At 45.1% G+C, this 19,337-nt stretch overlaps 1 protein-coding gene across 1 annotated transcript in view; it reads left to right on the forward strand.

The window, feature by feature from the left end:
* tox3 (TOX high mobility group box family member 3) overlaps positions 1-18,923 on the forward strand; it is a 36,468-nt gene extending 17,545 nt beyond the window's left edge. The window contains exons 2-7 of the mRNA XM_078085554.1: positions 2,453-2,521; positions 9,295-9,546; positions 15,523-15,786; positions 15,880-16,110; positions 16,274-16,354; positions 16,566-18,923. Coding sequence (XP_077941680.1) covers positions 2,453-2,521; positions 9,295-9,546; positions 15,523-15,786; positions 15,880-16,110; positions 16,274-16,354; positions 16,566-17,456 — 1,788 coding nt within the window. The 3' untranslated portion in view covers positions 17,457-18,923. The remainder of the gene's footprint in view (positions 1-2,452; positions 2,522-9,294; positions 9,547-15,522; positions 15,787-15,879; positions 16,111-16,273; positions 16,355-16,565) is intronic.
* Positions 18,924-19,337: the final 414 nt, after the last annotated feature.

Here is a 19,337-nt window from a genome sequence, read left to right on the forward strand (position 1 = left end):
GACCTATTTTAGCTGCTTGGTCCCTCCAATCACACTTAATTTCATCTGGCATTTGAGTCAATCGTCACTGCTGCGAACATGAGTGGCCAATTCCTCCCCCCACCCCCCCAAATGGGGAATAACAATGATAATCACCACTCCCTGCTCTGGTTGTCCGCCGGGGCCTCGGCCCGGGCTGCGATACGACATGGTGCAGCTTTTAATGGTGAAGATTGATACCGGCGGTGGCCGGGGACATTTCTCGGGATGTTAGTCGCAGTCCTCGGAGGAGATAAGGAACTGCTCTTAAAGGGCCAAGGAAACCCAATAAAACATGACGCACAGAGACAGAGACCGGGGAGTTTCACACCACTCATCAGCCCCCGGATTTAACTTGATTATGTGTCCTCCAATGGCGCTAATAGGATTCACGTAAGGTCCGTACATTTCAACCATACATCAGAGTGTTGCTTCCTGATTTCGGAACACTTGCACGCTTGTGAAGCAGTCTAACGTGGCAAGTGATGGAGTTGGAATGTGTGTCAAAAAAGTGCCACCAACAAGTTTGCACAGACTGAGACGAAGCTGCTCTGCTCAGGCAGGAGAGCGTACAAGCATCCGTATTAAAAGCGGCATTACGGTCTCAGATCCGTCCGTGCTCCTCTGGGGGGATATCCTGCAGCCTCACAGAACTATTTACCAAAAAGAGCTGTCTGCTCACTCTTCAAAACAAAACAAAAAAATCATATTCACATCAGATAGACACGGGGACGGAAAAAAACGAGCGACGGCACAGAGGCCCCACAATCTGAACAACGTTCCCCGTGCTTGAATATCTCTCAGACTTCAATTTGTTATCTTGAAGAAGAAGAGGGACCAAGTAACACTTGTGAGATAAGCCCAGCATAAGGTTAATTACCGAGCGACTGGCTGACGTAACCCAGCCACGTCTCGTCTCCAAGTTCCACGCAGCTGGGAAGTGAAGGAGCGCTAGCTATAGACAGATGGCTCCCACTTGAAGGTGTGTGAGCGTGTTTTTACACACATTTGCGTTTGTGCAAACATGCAACCCCCACCCCTCTCCCCCCAGTGCACCCAGTCTAGTTTAGTGGGGCATCTCCAGGTAAGATGGCACCGGGGGCTTAGACAGCACCAACCACCTGCTCCAGCGACTGCTAGCAGAGCTTGTGGCTCCGGGTTCTCGCTGGAGCGTAACGCTGTTAACATTGCTGCTCATTCCCCACTCCCTCTCCAGGGCACAGACTAATTAATGGATACCATTCGCAGTTGATTAGCAGCAGTTCTTTCGGTAATTACATTCGCACACTAACCACTCAGAAGAAAAGGAGAAGGGCAAAAAACACAAAGGGCTAGAAAATATATGAATGCACTTCTCAGTTGGCTCTGATCTTAATTTGTTTCCACTATTGTTTGGCCCCGGCTCGGATAAGAAGCCATTTATTTCTCTTTCTCCCCATCTATTGGAGTTTTTCGTCGGTCATAATGTTTTAAGAGAGTGACTTTGTAATAAACACACAAAAGAGATTGCTGGCGAGCTTTGTTTAAATGGCGTTCTCAGTGGAACCTCAAGAAGACGCGAATGCACTGCGACTCTTTCTCCTCCGTGTCGTACTGACTGGCTGTTTTTTTTTTTTGCACTCCTCACTCACAGAGAGGTGCATTGTGCTCCTGGGCCCAGCTGCTAGCCCATAATTCTTCATTCTATGTCCCATTGTTCCTACCTGTCAGCGTGGCTGTGTCTCCAAAGAAAGGAAGTGGCTGCCATTTTGCCAGCAGGCTATGTGTGTGTTGTGAGGGCGGCGTGTGTTGTGAACATATTATTTGTGACCAAAGTACGGGGGTTTTAAAAACTCATCAATTGTCTTGCATGCTGGCGTTTTACAGTTTTAAAGGTTTTCTTGACACACTTGTAGCACCGGTGGTTGCTCTGTTACTGCTCTGATATCAGCTTTAATATTAACAGGTAATTTATTGAAGAACACACTTTTACGTGTTGCACTTAAATAGGGCAAATTTAAAATACATTTTGAAATCATATTGGTGAATTAAATTGGAAAACCCCCATTAACCCAAAATGTACTCCAGCCATATTGAAAACCCCCTGTCTCCTTATTTCCCCCCAGTATCTCTATCGTTTATTTGAAGTTAATAACCTGCCACTGCATCTTGATGGTTTTGTGATGCAAACGTATCCTTAATTGCCATCCCATATGAGCTGAATAGCCGGACCAGATTCTCATTACTGTGGTTTGAAATGGCCTGGGCCTCTCCCAAGCCTCTCGTCATGTCGCAGTCATGGCAGAGAGGCAGAATGTGTGTAAACATTCAGAGCCAAGTGTGAGTATCGGTTTGACGGACAGGTGTCCATTATGAAAGGAGAGCTGGAGTTGCACTCGATGTTATCTGGACACTAGTGGGCTGATTGTGTTTCTTCTTTTTTTCTCATTTGCAGTTCCAAAACAACAACAACAACTACATGAACATGGCGGAGGCCAACGGTGCTCTGCTCGCTGCTGGTGATGTAAGTAAATCTGCTTTTTACCATGTTAATGTTCTCTTTTGAAGATGGAAAACTCAATACGACCAACATACTCTCAATACGAATGCAGTTGAGGACAGTGGAGTTTTCACAGGTGCATGCATGTCCTTACATGATACTCCTTTTTTTGACATTTCTCTGTGGTTCAGATTTCCCTATTTAAGGAAGCGTAATCGGGAAAAGTCGGCAACAGTGGCAGCGAGTATTTAAAGGATGAAGCTCTGTATTTCACGCTGTGAAGCTGCCTGAAACATCCACAGTGATACATTCCTATTTGAATTTTGTTTGTTGAAGGCAACATCATTTTATTTCCTGAAACGTTGCCTGCTCAGATGCCTCCTGTCCCGAGAGCCTCAAAAGACAATAAGCTTAGAGAAAGATGAGCTGGGCTCACCCCATAGCGCCTCATGGTAACTTCTGGGATCCGTTGCTGATGGGATCCGACTGGCTTGACTGCACTCTGTAAGATACATTGATATCACAGAAAGCTAAGGTTACAAACCCCAGTTTTCTTCAACCTCCCAAAGACAAAGCGGAGGAGCCCAAAGAGCCAAAGAGGCGCTATAACTCTGTCACATACCGTCTGCTGGCCCTTACATGAAATCCAATGTCACCGACAACGTGCTGCTGTAATAGCTCTGCACGCTGTACTGTGGCATCGGGAGAAAGAAGGGGACCGTTGTTTCTCAGAAGGCCTCCGTGAGCCATAGTTGTCCCAACGCTGTGCTAAATTTACTTGTTCTATTCCCCCCTCCACCCACTCCGCTGCCCTGTCATTTAGAGACAAGTGCACCAAAAATACCCATCATCCGCTGTGGTTCAAACGGGACAATCTCATAAGTTGTCACAGGGGAGATTGATCCGCCGCTAAACGGCAAAGCGGCGTCACGCCGCTCCTAAATGACGCGGTGGATGTCACGGTTAACCCCAACGCCGTCCTTCACGTCACTCGGCCAGTCGGGATGCAACCGCGACATTCAAGCTCGGACTGAAGTGTTTTGAGTGTGGCCCCGGGAGCGTTATGGAAGAAGTTTGTATTTCTCTCCCCACATTTACGCCCCGTGGGGGCATCCTCTGTCTCCGTGGGCTGCCGGTGGGGCCACGGCAACGGGGCCCACAGCCGACCCCCAGCTGTGAGGGCCCAATGTGGCTGTGAGGAAACTGGGATGGACGGGCAGTTTTTTTCTTCTTGAAAACCGCCCGGCCTCATTTGCATTTCATCAAAAGGAAGCACTGATTCCAGTGTTATGGCACAGATGGTATTGTGCTGAGGAGAGAATGAGATAATACGTCCTAAGCATGAGTTGTTGTGTTCTCCGAGAGCCCACGGTATTGTTTGTTGCATTCAGGGCTAAATTAAGGTTAATTTGACCTCCACTTTGAGGTTTCACTCTATCTCCGCTGTAATGCTATATTCATCTACTTGATGTGCCTTCACTGGGCTCCATTATAAACAGCCAATGTTGACCGCACCTTCACTTTATGCCAACAAATTTGTTTAGCTATTGTTTTCTAATCCAAACCAGCGGTGTTTTGCATAGTTGCACCCTCGTATTATTATAGAATAATTCTATAATGAATCACTGCTACTTTGTGGGTCTACAGAGGTCTGATGGAATGGCTATTGTCTTTAGAACTGACACATGCACAAATATTGACCTGGAGTTTCAGTGGTGTGCGTGATTATAGAGCCAACATGCGTTTGCACATGAATTCTCCAAATGTTTATCTAATTTCCCTCCAACATTCATCGCTCTTAAAACACATCACCTCATGCAACAATTTTTATTTTCCCACCTGAGCATTGTAACCTCCATAAGTTAGCGTCAGTCAGGGGAAATGAAACTGCTTGAAAGAAAACAGTCGGCGACTTTGCAGCCCTTTTGCCACCTTTTTTACATGAAGAAATTGCAATGCAAGTGTCAAGTTGTTTCACCTATAATTTAGTGAGACTATATAACTTTTGCGAACAGCTGCCACTGTGGAGACTAATTACAATGTAGGGAAACATGTTGAAACATAGTGGTCCACTATGTAACGCGAGACGGGCCATAGTCAGTGAGCTGACTCTGTTATGTGCAGTAAAACTTTGTTAGAAAACTCTAAAACAAACTCAAACTCAAGGGATGCACGATTATCAGCAAAATAATAATCTAGATTATTTTGATCAATATAATGACGATTATACGGATTATTCATTCTGTACAGGGATAACACATTATCATCCTTCACATCTAGATGGCATTATGGGTTGTGTGCTTGCACATCAGCAACAGCAGCCCTGTACTTGCCGTTGAGATGGCTGCAGTATCGTTTACCTTATGCACTTAGAGGATGAGATAAGATGACCTTGGTGTGCCTGGTAAAGCATACATCCTAGCAGGGAAAGCTTGACTGCTTCCCTCAGGGAAAAGGATACTGTACACACGGAGTTTGTGTTCCACTCAGATGTATCGCTTTACTTTCCTAATCCAATTAGAGACGTGTAATGAACTATAAATATGTAGAAATGGACTACAAATGATCCAAGTTTGAAATAATGTTGATTAGGGGTGCCATGGTTGATGTTGTCATTTGAGTAGCTGCACTCTGCCCGTCTAGATATTTGAAACTGGATAGTCAATGCTGCCTCTATTGATTTGGAGGCCTATTATATTCAGTAATTGCATGCTGCTGCCTTTAACAAGTCTTGGTTATTGCATCTGTGAATTGCATTACCACGTTTATTGAAGGGCTGGGGATATTGCCTGAGAAGCTTTCTCTTGCTCTTTGTGCTGATATTGAAAGAGCACCAGGACGGCATTAGGATAAAATATCAGAAGGGGAAAATTCACTGATACAACAAAAGAAGCATGTAGTGAGATGTGTAACAATTATTTTATTGTTCAATTATGTTGCATAGAGCAACAGTAAAACAAAATACAGATATAAAGCAACATACAAAGAATATGTTTGAACCCAAATCTCACTTTTAGCTATGCTGGTGGCTCCCCTTTAAAGGATGGCCATGTTGGTCTGTCCACAGTTTACCAATACCAAAATATCTCTTGTTTTCATGTTGTTGAAAATTAAATCATGGATTGACGAAAGGGACGACATTGATAATTTCCTTGACTTTTCATTCAGTGCCTCAAAGCTATTTGACACATTAGGATAGATAGATCTATATAGCTCTATACAGGTATTTCAACATCTGTCAGATAGTACCTGATATATTGTACACGACTTTGATAATTCCTCAACCAATTTTCCTCCTGACATTTTTAATTTCAAATAGTCTTTTGGGAAATGCCAACTATCCAATGGACACCTTTGTGGAATTCTTTGGATTAGGACTAAACACTTTCAGGGCGAGTATAACATTCGGATCAGCCACATCTGTGTTTTGAGTTTATGGCTCATTATTGAAAGTTGGCATCCTCACATGGTTTTGCACCATCTGTACAGCACTATGTTATCATTGTCATTGTGAGCAGGTTAGCAGCCTGACGTTAGCATTTAGCTCAAAGCACAAGCAGCTCAAAGGACTGCTGTGCTGAAGACTCTTTATTTCGGCTTTCTGTCCCTTTCATTTGGTATGCAGCATCATGTAATTCTGATTGCTATTAACTATCAGGGGAGGGTTGTTTATCGCCTTGCACCAGATAAACCCCACTATTCGATACCATTTTCCAGGCGGAATATAGACTATGAGACAGAAACTGCAGTGCAGTTTAGATCATTTCAGGTTTACCCCTGAGCACTGATTTCACATACGCCCGCTCAGTGTGCCCATGCTGGCTTCATCAGGCCTCTCTGTTACAAGCACTGCTCTGCCCTCATACCACTGGCCTCTGTCGCTGCCAATGGAAAGACACACACACACATCTTTCTGTGTGTGTGTGTGTGTGTGTGTGTGTGTGTGTGTGTGTGTGTGTGTGTTGGGCTGTCCCTTGCCCACCCTTTAACATGTACATGCCTGCACATCTCATGCCAGCATCTGGCTTGGCACTTGGCTTCGCTGAGCCTTTCGGAACAATTTAAACGGATAATCAGGCTGGTGATGCCGAAGAAAGTGGATTGTGCATCTCTTAATCTCCGATCAGAGCACTCTAAGCGGCTCCTGGTGCAGAATTAGAGTGGTTTATGTGAAATGACACTAGACCGTGTGCGACGCCGCAACACTCTGTGGGTTCTAGCAAAATCTGGCTTCTCTTCCCCGAGGAGATCGCCCTTTCTTGTAAGACAGTTGACATCTTTCCATGCCCCCCAACCTCACAGGAAACACAAATGCCATGTCTCCATTATCGGGGCCCCTGGTACAGATGTTAATTGCGTTCATCATTAACAAAGCGATGCAAGGCAGACGAGCCAGCTCTCTGATACTAATCTTCCCTCCCTGTTTTTCTGTCTATGTCCATCTTCTTCTTCTTTTCTGTTTAGACGACAATAGATACAAGCATTCTCCTCCAAGTACATGTCTGCGCTTTGCTTAAAGGTCATAGTCGGGCCTCTGGCTGCTCCACTACAAAAAAAGTGGAGCTCTCTTCATCCAACAGTCTCCTTTGACAACTCGTCTTTTTAATAGAGTAATAAATAAGACATTTGTAATTAAGGCCGCAACGCACAAGCCTTTGCCCTGGTAGATATAGTAGTTCAAGAAAAAAACAACTGGTAAGTGATATGTTCCCTTCCTCAAAAGCATTCCTGCAAGGGCTTATGTGGATAAATGTGCTTAAGGTCATCCGGTGCAGCGTTTCTGTAGGTCCTGGGCAAGATCAAGACCGGGGTGATACTTTTCTGTCAGATATTATGAGAGTTTGCCCGTGTTTCCACGTCGCTGCATGATAGCATACAGACGAGTCCATAGATCTCAAAGCGGGTGTGGAGGTTGACCTCAGTCCGCCGGGGACGTTGAAAAAGATGAATGAAGACGACGAGGATAAAACGATCTCTGATCCTTCCAATGTGCCACTGTAGCTTTCTGTCCATGACTCACGACCATTTCGTTTTTCATATATACTGTATACATATAGTTTTATGAACACTGGCTTTTGATTCACATGCTGCTGAAGAGGCATTATTGTGAACTAAGTTCTGCAGGCTTTTGAGCGGACTGAAGCTTAATATGACAGCAGAGGACTCGTAAATGGCTGCTACTGAAGGCGCCGGTGATTTATGCGGCACTCTGCGAGCCAGAGGCCATGGGGCTGTGATGAATATAACCTCAGCTCCTTTTAAAAGGAGAACTGATTCTCTAGCCGCGAAACAAGCACTGAAAAGTGTAACGGTGGTCGGGCAGCAGGAAGGGAGGGAGAAAAAGAAGGAACTCTTTGCTGCCTCTGCCACAGGAATTCATCAGTTCTTGTCAAGACAGCCGCCCTGAGTAGGCAATGAATTAGTTTCAAGTGTCTCGTGTGCTAAAGCAAACAGGGGACACATTAATACTCCCTAATCAAGGGCTCTGGTGGCATATTCCCTCCGTTGTCTCCTTGTACCGTAATGGAGACCGTAAGACAGAGCAGTGGAAGACATGGCGGCCATGCCTGGTTAGCTTTGTAGTGGACCATAGCGTGCTCTGCTTGCAGATCAAGCAGCTCTCAATATCAGGTAGTTTGGAGGTTTGTTAGCGCAGGAGGTGGATTCCCATGGGTTGTGCCAAGCGAGGATCCCCAACACGTGCCGACGGGACGTAATGGTGCCACATGTTTTAAGAGTGAGTGAAAAACCAGCGATACGGACCGGCTGCCCTTTCAAAGAAGCAGGGTTCATCTCAAAGTGAGCCGTGATCGTCTCCAGGAACCTTGACGCGGTCGAAAATGAAAAAGCAGGTGTGTGGAATTGTGATTCTGCTATGCGGGAGACTCATCGGTGCCTGCTGGAAGTGCCGTCAATACCTATTTACCTCCTGTTTACTTTGCTTCCGAGACAACCGCTTTCCTTCAAGGATTGCACAACGCATTTGGAACAGGTGATGCGGCCGCTGGAGGAAAGTCCGAAGCAATACCGTGGAAGTGATCTGAGGATAACAAAGAGGTGCATGGGATCAACCTGTAGATCAACTTAGCTGTGTTTCATCATAGCTGCTGGAAGCAACCCGTTAATATCATGTGTGCATACATGCACGTGGACCTGCAGCGTGGTCATTGTGATGCTGTGAATGCATGGGCATTCCGGAGAGTAGCTTAATGCAATGTGTGGATGAAAACAAGAACCGAGTAGGTGCACCGTGCCATCTCCAAGACGGCACATAAGCAAATTAAGTGTGACCGAAAGCTTTAATTCGGAAAGCAGAAGGATTAGGCTGTTTGATGAGCAGATTCAAGGGTGCAGGCAAGGGGAACATAAAGAAACACTTCTGGCCAAGCGTGATAATCTTTGAATATGTTCTTTAAACCCATCTCCCTGTGACGTGTATTTTCACTGAACTTCAACCCAACATCTTCCATCCCCAAGATTAAGGGCTTTTATCATGTATCCTCTCCCTCCCGTGATTGCCGCTTGATATTTTTGCTTTTGACGTCTTCCTCTGCACTTGCCCTTTTTCCTTATTTTTCGCTCAAAGTGGCGTTTAATGGGTTTAGGAAATTTTACGTCTTAGTGCACTTACAGACAAGTGTATTACCACTCGGCCCAAACTCTGCCAGTCTCAAACACAGTTGTCTGATTTAATCCCTGAAGGTTTCCTCCCGGCATGTTAGATAAGCCCCACCTCAGAGAATGTTTCCTGCCCGTTTTGTGCTGCTGGATCTCACGATTTTTCCTCTTCCTTGCAGACTTTTCACACACCCAGCTTGGGAGACGAGGAGTTTGAGATTCCTCCCATTACACCTCCACCTGAGACGGAGTCCGGTCTGGGTCTATCAGATGTGGACTCGCCCTTCCCAGCAATGCCAGAGCCGCCAGTTCCTCACAGGGGTCTCTTAATCCCCCAGTTCCCCCCTCAGAGCCTGGACCTGCCCTCTATCACCATCTCACGCAACATGATGGACCAGGACGGGGTCTCCGTCAACAACGGCCAAGCTGTGGTGAGCACCGCTTTTCACACACGGCACGAGCAAATCGAGAAGTACTTTGACGTTATCATACGTCAGCACCCAGAGAAACCTGCACTAGTGCAGCTCCGGTACTTGTAGCTGCAGCTCCAGATGTGGTTTCTGATGATGGATCAAAAATAAGATTTATAAATTATACACTGCTGGACCCCCCATGATATCAGATGTGTACAGTTCTTAAATAAGCCCTTTTACTGAAGCAAAATGTCACCTTCACAGTTTTTGTATGCCTCCTGTTGTCCCTGCATCTGGCACAGCATCTGGCTGTGTTCACAACACGGGAGGAATAGGATCATATTAAGTAAATGTCATGATATTATGTTACTTAAGAGTTTTTTTTTTTTTTTTTCAAAGCACACAGAGTGCAGATGATCTCTTTCTGTAAGGTCAGCCAATGTGAATAGATCACAGGTGTCGGAGTACAAAGCCCATTCAGGCCCAGAAGGACGGTGAAAATAGGACCCAAAAGTGCCACCGTTTCACATGCTCATATTTAATTCATGTTGCCTCCAGAAGCCCCTTGTCTGTTGTAAGTGCTGATGCATGCTTCTGTCCAATGTCACACGAGGTCTTCAGGAAAAGACACATGCTTTGTTTTGAAGTTTAGGACCAGCTTTGTGTTTGTATAGAGTAACTCTCCACTTTTAGCTTAATCCGCCTTTCCCCCGTCTCCTTAACTCTCTTGATGTTGAGTCGTGCTATAGATTGAGCGATTGTTGTATTGGGCTGCAAAGGCATTTTTCAAATGCCACAATCATAGAAGCATTGAGGAGGAAGAACAGAAATGTCACTGACTGAGTAGTTGTCTTACAGACCGATTATAAAAATGGAAGAATCGAAATGAAAAGACAAAAAGGCACAAGCGGAGATGCCGAACCACACAACGTGATGAATGTACATTTACAGTACATTTAATGTATTTTAGACCACCTCCCTTTGTTAAATCACATTGTTATTAGAGATATTTATTTACATTCCATATGGAAAGGGGGTATTACCATTTACTGCTCCCTTTCTCGCTTTCATGCTTCTGGCATGTAAAATAATTGCTGCTTTTAAAATATCTCCGCCGCATACAGTAAGTGAGCCCCGCAAGGCTTTTGCCTGAAGAATTTTCATTTCATGGTCAGTTAAGCTCTCTACATCTGGAAGAAACGGAAACCTTGACACAATTACGTTCCTGACTGTTCTCACAACTTGCTGGAGGATTAGATTTGATTCTCAAACATTATTCCTCTTTAACACCATTTGCATGGCTCATGTCTCTGATTGTGTGGAGACTATTAAAAGCTGAGGGGAGAATGTGGGCTTCTGCTCCTTGCCTCGTGGCTTTGTCGTCGGCACACCGCTCCCTTGTTATCGGTCATCACACATTGTAGCTGGCGGTGGCCCTTCGTTTCTCCCGTAAATGGGATTGATCCCTAAAAAGTCTCCTCACAATGTCTTTTCAGAAATTCTACTCATCGATTTGTTTTCATCTCTGCCTTCAAAAGTGAGCCCAACTTTTGAACGGGAGGAGTACCAGTGCTGTTTGCAGCGCATTCTATATACAGAGACAGAGATTAACGAAGGCCCTAAGAGGGGTGTTTTGTCATTATGTCAGCACACTGATAAAGGAATGACAACCTTATATACATGATTACATTCTGTGGTATTTGTTATGGCTGCAGGGGCAAACAAATAAACCGTGCACTCTTGCAATTACATTTTTCATCAAGCCGCCATGCTCACAGTTCCCAAACACTTGTCTTGGTTTTCTTTCTTTATGCGAGCTCACTGGTGGGGAATATTTAGTGTGTGTGTGGAAGCCTGTCTCCTTATCAGAACTTAATGAGAAACCCAAGCAGTGAATATACCTGGGCTATTTTCAAAAGCTTCTTCCATGTCATTGCCTTGCCAAGTGTTCTGTTAATTCCTCTCCCCATAATGTTCAGCGTATGTCTTGCAAATTGGCCACAGATGCCGGTCCGCTACAAAGAGAAATACATTTTCTCAGCCGCAATGTGCCTGGCAAGCCATGAATCCAAAGTCATTATTTATTTAATCTGCTCTCCTAACAAGCTTCTGACTCTCATTTTTGTCTCCCAGCATGTGTCCTCCTGATTTGTGATTGAATCTCAATAGTGCCAAATAGTGCTGGAGTTGGAGCTGCCAGTATTGCTTTATTCCCAATTTCTTCTCGATTTTCTTCCCCCTGCACAGCAAGGGTCTCTGGCTTCTATTTCAAAAAACACCTGGTGCCTTCGCCACACTTTCGGCTTTTCTCGACACATGTCGGCGTGCACAGAAACCAACCTTCCCGATTGGATTTGAAACCTACAAAATGATTAATTTCAATATTTAGGAGAAATGAGCCCTGCCGTCTTATTACATTTACCCCTATGTGGTGATGCATTTTATATGTTTCATTAACGACTGGCTGTGTCACATGTCATTGGCTCTACGGCAGCAAACGTACAGCGTGCGTCATCTACTCGATGAACGTCTGGGAAAGAGATTTGCAGTTTGTTGTTCACTTGATTTTGATATGGCATGCTATTGTGTAGAATGCGCTGGCTTTTGAATAGTCAAAAACCACTATATCTTGAATCAAATGGAACACATGGGCACTGATGCAGAAAGCATGTTTTTTTTTCTCCATGCTTCCCTCTTATCTCCCTTCCAAGCCGAGAAGCACTGACATGAGTTGTACATCAATTTAAGAGAGTGGATTCTTTTTTTTTTTTTTTTCCCATTCGCTAGGTTCTTTTTTCTTTTCTCCCTCGACAGACTGCTATTGTGACATATTGGGTCAGTCAGGAATGAAAGATATTCGTGCAGGCATGCAATACTTGTAATGAAGTCTCAGCTTGACCTTCTGCATGATTGATTCTGTAATTTACTTTTCTCAGGCAGCTCTCAAAATGAAATGATGTCATGTCGGACAAGTTTTAAATACCCATAATGCATCAGGAGAAATTGTGTAAAGGGGTATGGGTCAGTGGCTGTACCAGACCAAGGGGAGGGAACCTACTGGCCTCCCAATCTGAAGGGGGGGGGAGAAAGATCTGTTTTTAAGTGGGGGGGTTAGAGGTTGGGAAGATAAATGGACTCAGTCTGAACACCACGGAGAGAGAAAGAGAGAAGTGTGTTTGACTGAGACGGGGCAGGCAGGGGAAAGAAAAACAATTTATCTTCATGCTATTATAGCCTTTACCGCATTCAAAATTCCATTTTTCTCATTTGGCTTAAGCACAGACTTCAGCAGGTTGCTGAAAATGGAGGGGGGAAAAAAATAAAATGGTGTACCCATTTAGAAGGCGAGTAAAGGAATATGTGCAGAGCACTGATAAACTATCTTTAATAGGACTGACCTTTCATGCTGGAGAAAGTTACTAGGGGATTCATCCTTATAATTACCATATAGATGATTTTACTCCTCTCCTGCCATGGAACATTTCCAAGAGCTCTGGCATTGATTGAATGGAAATTGAACTTGTTAACATTCTTTTCAGCCTGTTACAGCTCAGTACATGGTGCCACTGTTCATAAATTCTCCTTTTAATTCTGATTTCCAGTATCTTAAAGAACAGACTTCAGCCTCAGTGTTAAGATTGTCATCACTTGGTGACTTCATAATGTTGTTTTTGTCCTGCTGCTGTGTTTATTGGACCGCGTTTATTGTGGAAAAGGTTTCACACATTGTCAACAGTGGGTTTTTTTGTGTGTTTTTTTCTCATCTGCTGGTCTTTATGTGGCTCTGTGTGGAGTGTTTGCTTTGTTAGGTGTGGATGAGGCCAACAATAACATTCAAAACAAGCTATTTTTCTTCTTTTTTTCCAGCACACAGTCGAAGGCATTGTGTCGTTGGCAGCTTATTCAGATTAAAAGCAACCGAATTACAAAATAAATTTACGTTTAAAAAACACATGTATTGATTTGTGAGTAGATGTCAGCTTGTTACTGTTTGACCGTACAAACACAATGGCAGAAAGCACACCTACACACACGCGCGCACGCGCGCACACACACGGGGCACATCTGGCCACTGTGTACTCAAGATAAGGACTTCTTTGCAGATTTACGATGACTATCAACATATCTAGTTAGATGTCTGCTGTGACTGCTGACAATACTGCAATCAAAATGCAAATGAGAGTGTAGAAGCACATAAATAAACATCCCGGTACCGGATTCATATTCACAATCAAGGCAAATGTTACCTTAGATTATTTCCTCCGCCGTGTTATTAGCCGTTATCTTTTCTTTCAAATCGGTCGCGCTGATGCCGGCATTTCTCTCGCTGTCATCGTTGTGTTAGACGGTGTGAAAATGACTGCTACTCCAGCTACTGCTATAATATGTGATAAAACAAGACATTTAGCAGGCTGTTTGTTGAATGGGACATGAGTGAGTGTTTAACTGTGGTCATCAGTGGATATTTATTTCTTTAAATGCACCACATCCAAAGGCCATTCAGGAGGAATCACCATATTCCAAACAAATGGCAGAACGGGCCATTGCTCTAAGTCAAAACTGCATCATTGGGATTCGGCAAAAGGGTTATTATACAGATGGCCACGACTAATGAGCTCAGTGTGTGCGTCTTTGATGTTCGCAGCGAGCAGAGGGCCAACTGCGAGTCGTCGTGCTCCCAGTAATGAAGATGACAATAGCACTTGGAACGCGCCGCGTCGCGGATATGTAAATCACAGTCGTTCGGTCGCAGGCTTGTTTATTGCAGCTTTTATTTGCAGGAAGCCTGAGAGCTTCCATGTTTTGAAGCATCAATACAATATGCCTTCAATTTCTCCCCCAACCCCCGGGCTCACCTTTGCCGAATGTACCTCACTCATGTAAATAATATCCATCCGCTCTCACTTCATAGATTGTATTTATGATAAGCAGCCGACATGGCGTTTGAGAAAGAAATAGATTGCAGAGCCAATGTGTTTCTGTCAGCAACGGTGTTGCAATATTGTTTCAGCAGACGCGCACACTCACGAGGCTCTTTCAATAAAGCCAGGTGTGTGGGTTTATGATGTGTTGATGTTGGGAGGGATTGAGTTTGTGCTCCTGCATACCCGATGGATGAAGCCAGGGAGAACAAATCACCTTTCCAGTTGTGTTCCCGTGTTGCATGTCCGCTCTGCTTGCGCTCTGATCAGTCTTCCCTCTGGGGAGCTGGCAGTCCTTGTAATGTCATCCTCGACCAAAATCAATGCAAACATGTCGCCTGCACCTCTACCGAGCCTCCTTCAGGAACCAAATGTTTTTAAAAACCGTGAAAGCGTTTTGGGAAGAGTTATTACATCGTATGCCGCGTGCTAGAGGTGAGGGGACGTGTCCAAAGCCCTTAAGCCCCATGCCTTGCTCCAGTTAATTCATTGAGTTGATTATATAGCGGCGCTTGTTTTTCTTGTTTTTCCTCTTTCGTGGACTCAAACATGATCTATGAAAGGGGCCCAGGAGCTAGAACAGTTGCCCTGAAGCGTACAGGCTTCCGGCCGCCTCAAACTCAACTGACATTTAAGTGCATGCATACAAACTGCGACTCGAACGGTCCTTTTATTGTGGCATTTGAAGTTATGTACCACACTGTTCCCCTAAAGGGGCCGGCCAGTCAAAAGCTGTGTCACAGATTTCCGTACAATAGAGTTTAGAAGTGGATCAACCGAGTAGCCTTGGCCATCTATTACTGGCTTATAAAGTTGGCACCTCTGGTGCAGAGATCATTTATCATGCCTGTAATGGAGACATGGAAGGGCCGGGACAAAGGGTCATGTGATCTGCCCTCATGACGATCTGCAGAATCCAATGACCCGATTTCCTCTCTAGTACAGCGATACAGCTCCATGAGTTTTGTGTCCTTGTCAATGCAGAGATACCTGTGAGCTGGAAGAATGAGTTTAAAGTCTTTTCTTCTTTCTTAACAAATGTCTTTTTGCTTTTGTACCCATTCCTTTACAGAATGTTGGACCGGGCCACCATCGCCAATACCCACCCAACCCAGCCATGGTGATGAAGTCCATCATCAGCATGAACAGCCCCAACGGGATGTTATCACGGAATCAGCTGACCACCATCAACCAATCCCAACTCAGTGCGCAGCTGAGCCTAAACATGGCAGGACCCAACATCACCCATACTTCCCCGTCACCGCCTGCCAGCAAGTCCGCCACGCCGTCTCCCTCCAGCTCCATCAATGAAGACGACCAGGAGGAAGGCAACCGGGTGAGCGAAGGAAGGAATTCGTTTATTTAACCGTGGAGAGTCATGACTCTGGGGAACTAATCAACCCTGTTTTCCTTCTCTCAATTATTGCAGGTCATTGGAGAGAAGCGACCAGCTCCCGTAGATCCCGCGAAGAAGCCCAAGACTCCTAAGAAAAAGAAGAAGAAGGATCCCAATGAGCCCCAGAAGCCGGTCTCGGCTTATGCGCTGTTCTTCAGAGACACCCAGGCCGCCATCAAGGGTCAGAATCCCAACGCCACCTTTGGGGAGGTGTCCAAGATTGTGGCCTCTATGTGGGACGGTCTGGGAGAGGAGCAGAAGCAGGTACTAATAAAAATATTATGCAGATTCCTCTTGTTACGTCATCAGAAGCCAATGATTGTACGGCGTGGAATATGTGCAACGTACTCAGTATTTCAAAAGGAACTATCTCTAATTGATGGGAAGCTTTATTTTTCCACTTACATGTACCTTTGTCTCATTACAGGTTTACAAAAGCAAAACCGAAGCTGCCAAGAAAGAATATTTAAAAGCCCTTGCTGCCTACCGTGCTAGCCTGGTTTCCAAGGTGAGACACTCTTCCTGTGTCTTTTCTGTGAATTTGACAGTATTACATCGTGTACTGTGAGGCTGGAGAAAACTTTTGGCAAAGGCCACTGAAGCTATTTGATGAAGAAACTTTGCAGTGTACCTCTTTCGATAGAGGAAATGGTATTCTGCAGAGGGGAAAAGTGTGGCTTTGTAGATAAGTTTGGATGGTTTTTTTTTTCTCCATCCAGGCTGCAGCAGAATCGGCCGAGGCCCAGACCATCCGCTCGGTACAGCAGACCCTGGCCTCAACCAGCCTGTCCCCGGGCCTGGTGCTGCCCTCGCCTCTCAACCAGCACCCCTCCATGTCATCAGCGGCCCAGGCCCTCCAACAGGCCCTACCACGGGCCATCGCCCCAAAACCTCTGCAGATGAGACTAGGGGGCAATCAGATCGTGACCTCGGTTACGGTCTCCCACCAGAACATGTCCTCTGGGATGTCCCCGCAGCTGCTCGGCCAGATGGGTGCCGGAGGGGGCATGGTGGCGGGTGCCCAGTCCACAGCGGTCTCTCAGATGAGCCCACCGATGCAACCGGTGCAGCAGCATGCGATGCAGCAGCTCCAGCAGCAGCAGCAGATGCAGCAGCACCTCCAGCACCATCAGATGCAGCAGCAGCAGATGCATCACCAGCAGATCCAGCAGCAAATGCAGCATCAGCATTTCCAACACCACCTCCAGCAACAGCTGCAGCAGCACCACATGCAGCAGCAGCAGCAGCATCAACAGCAGCATCAACAGCATCAACAACAGCAGCATCAACAACAGCAGCAGCAGCAGCAGCATCAACAGCAACATCAGCAGCAGCAACAACAACAACAGCAGCAACACATGCAGATGCAGCACATGCAGATGCAGCATCAGCTGCACCAGCAGCAGATTCAACATCTCCAGCAGCAGCAGCAGCAGCAGCAGCAGCAGCACCAGTCCCAGTGTTCCCCACCCCAGCACTCTCCCGGTACCCCCCATTCAGTGGGAGGCTCTGCGTCGCTTGGCAGCCCCCAGCCCGCCCAACAGCAGCAACCACACCCCTCCCAAATCCAGGCCCACGCCCAGGTTCTGTCCCAAGTGAGCATTTACTGAGCCAAATGGAAGTCCTATCTCCCAGAACAGGAAGAGAATAAAAGCATCGTTCCCCGTTGCTTTTCTACATTGCACTTAAAAAGTGTGAAAGACTTAGAATGTTATACAAAGAACTTGTCCATTGTTATAGACGGATATGCACACGCGTGTACAGGGGGTGAACATGTTGACTGGGTTTTTGTCTATAAAATAGGCTGAGCTACGACGGAAGCCTGATAAGGCGAGCTCCCAGTGTTTGTTTGTTTGTGCGGTCTTTCGGTTGTCAATTTAAACTGGCTGGGCACACGAAATGTTAAAAGACTTGTCTTTCCCTGTTTTATTTAACAAGAAAGCTTTATTTATGAGGCCAGAGTTGTCAGTTTGAATACGTTTCAACTAAAGGATTTCTATCGGCTCTTACCTGGACTGAGTGACTCAGACGATATCTGCTGGAAACCAGTAACACACAAACATCAATCTTTGTTCCCTCACCGGCCAGTAATTGACAAAACGGTCTTGACTCAACTTTCTCCTTCACCTTCGCAATGACTTGGGAGGAAAATGGTTCTTCAAATCATCACAGGTCGGAGGCCCGCTGATGTGGCAACACGCAAGTCACGTCACAAATGTAGGAAAATGTGGACAGAAAATACAAAGTGTAGTGACATGGCTCTATGAATGAAAGACTGAACGGACGGAGACGGAAACTGCCATGGATCATTTATTTCATCACGTTTTCAAGCTGTAGCTGTGATCTGCTGTACATGTTTTGTAGAGTGAGGAGAGACGAGACCTCTCGCATCCCATAATCTTTGCCCAAAAGCGCGTCCCTGGCAACCCAGATGTTTTAACAATTAAATTATGTTTTTATTTTGTGTAACAAAGGGGATATTTTATGGTAAAAGCAAATGTCAAGGCCGACGGTTTGGGGATTAATGCATTTTTACTCTGTTCCTTGATGCGTCATTGTTTTAAAAAAGGAAAAAAGAAAACTAGCAGAGCCAGTTTCTTGCACTGCCAAAGCCAATTGAAAAAGGCATCGGAGTTATTTTTGCCGGCTGTACAGAAATCCCTGGAAAGAAAGAAAATTGTTGTACATTTTTCATATCACATGTTGTAAAGTTTTAATATGTGAGGCTTTAATTAAAACATTGTTAAACGACCTGTGGATTGCTATATCACATAGTGCATTTCTGCTCTTTTATACTTTTTTTATGAGTTACAATCGCAGCGATTCATTTTTGTTTGTATTTTGCTTATGAAACCAACTGCTTTTGAAAACTGTCCATAGAGTTAAACGCATATCGGTACGGAAATGTTGTTTTCAGCTCACAATAGGAAAAGTAATTTAATGTTTGAGTTGTTGCTCGGCCATGAAGACAAACCCAGAGACATTCCATCACTAATATGATAGTAGCCATAATTTTGTATGAAGTATTATATATTTCTTTGTGTCTCTGTTCAAAATTAAACTATCAATCACAAATATTTATTTGAAGGAATCTGTTTATTTCAAAAGCTTAGTGAGCCATATTTTCTGAGATATTTCCTAATGTCTCCTTGTTGGTTATTGAAAATGAATAAATATCCATAGCAGTCGGCCCTTAATGAGAATTTGCATTTCTATGAGAGAAAAGTAATCTGCAGCGGTACATGAGCATCCATGTGGGCATCAACATAGTGTGTGCTGTGATTTGAATGGAAGTCCTTTGTAACTGTGTGAAAAATAGTGTCAACATCGGACAAGGTCAGCATGTACTGTAACTGGTACTTGTCTCAATAACAGTCCCCTTCTCACACACCAGTGCATTGGATTCTGCCTCTTTCTTACTCCCTTCAAAATCGCTTCATTTCCAAGACGTCCCCGGGGGGGGTTTGCCGAGCTCCCTTGAATAAAATGGC

This window comes from Gasterosteus aculeatus, chromosome 12, assembly GCF_964276395.1.
Source record: "Gasterosteus aculeatus chromosome 12, fGasAcu3.hap1.1, whole genome shotgun sequence".
Lineage (NCBI taxonomy): Eukaryota > Metazoa > Chordata > Actinopteri > Perciformes > Gasterosteidae > Gasterosteus > Gasterosteus aculeatus.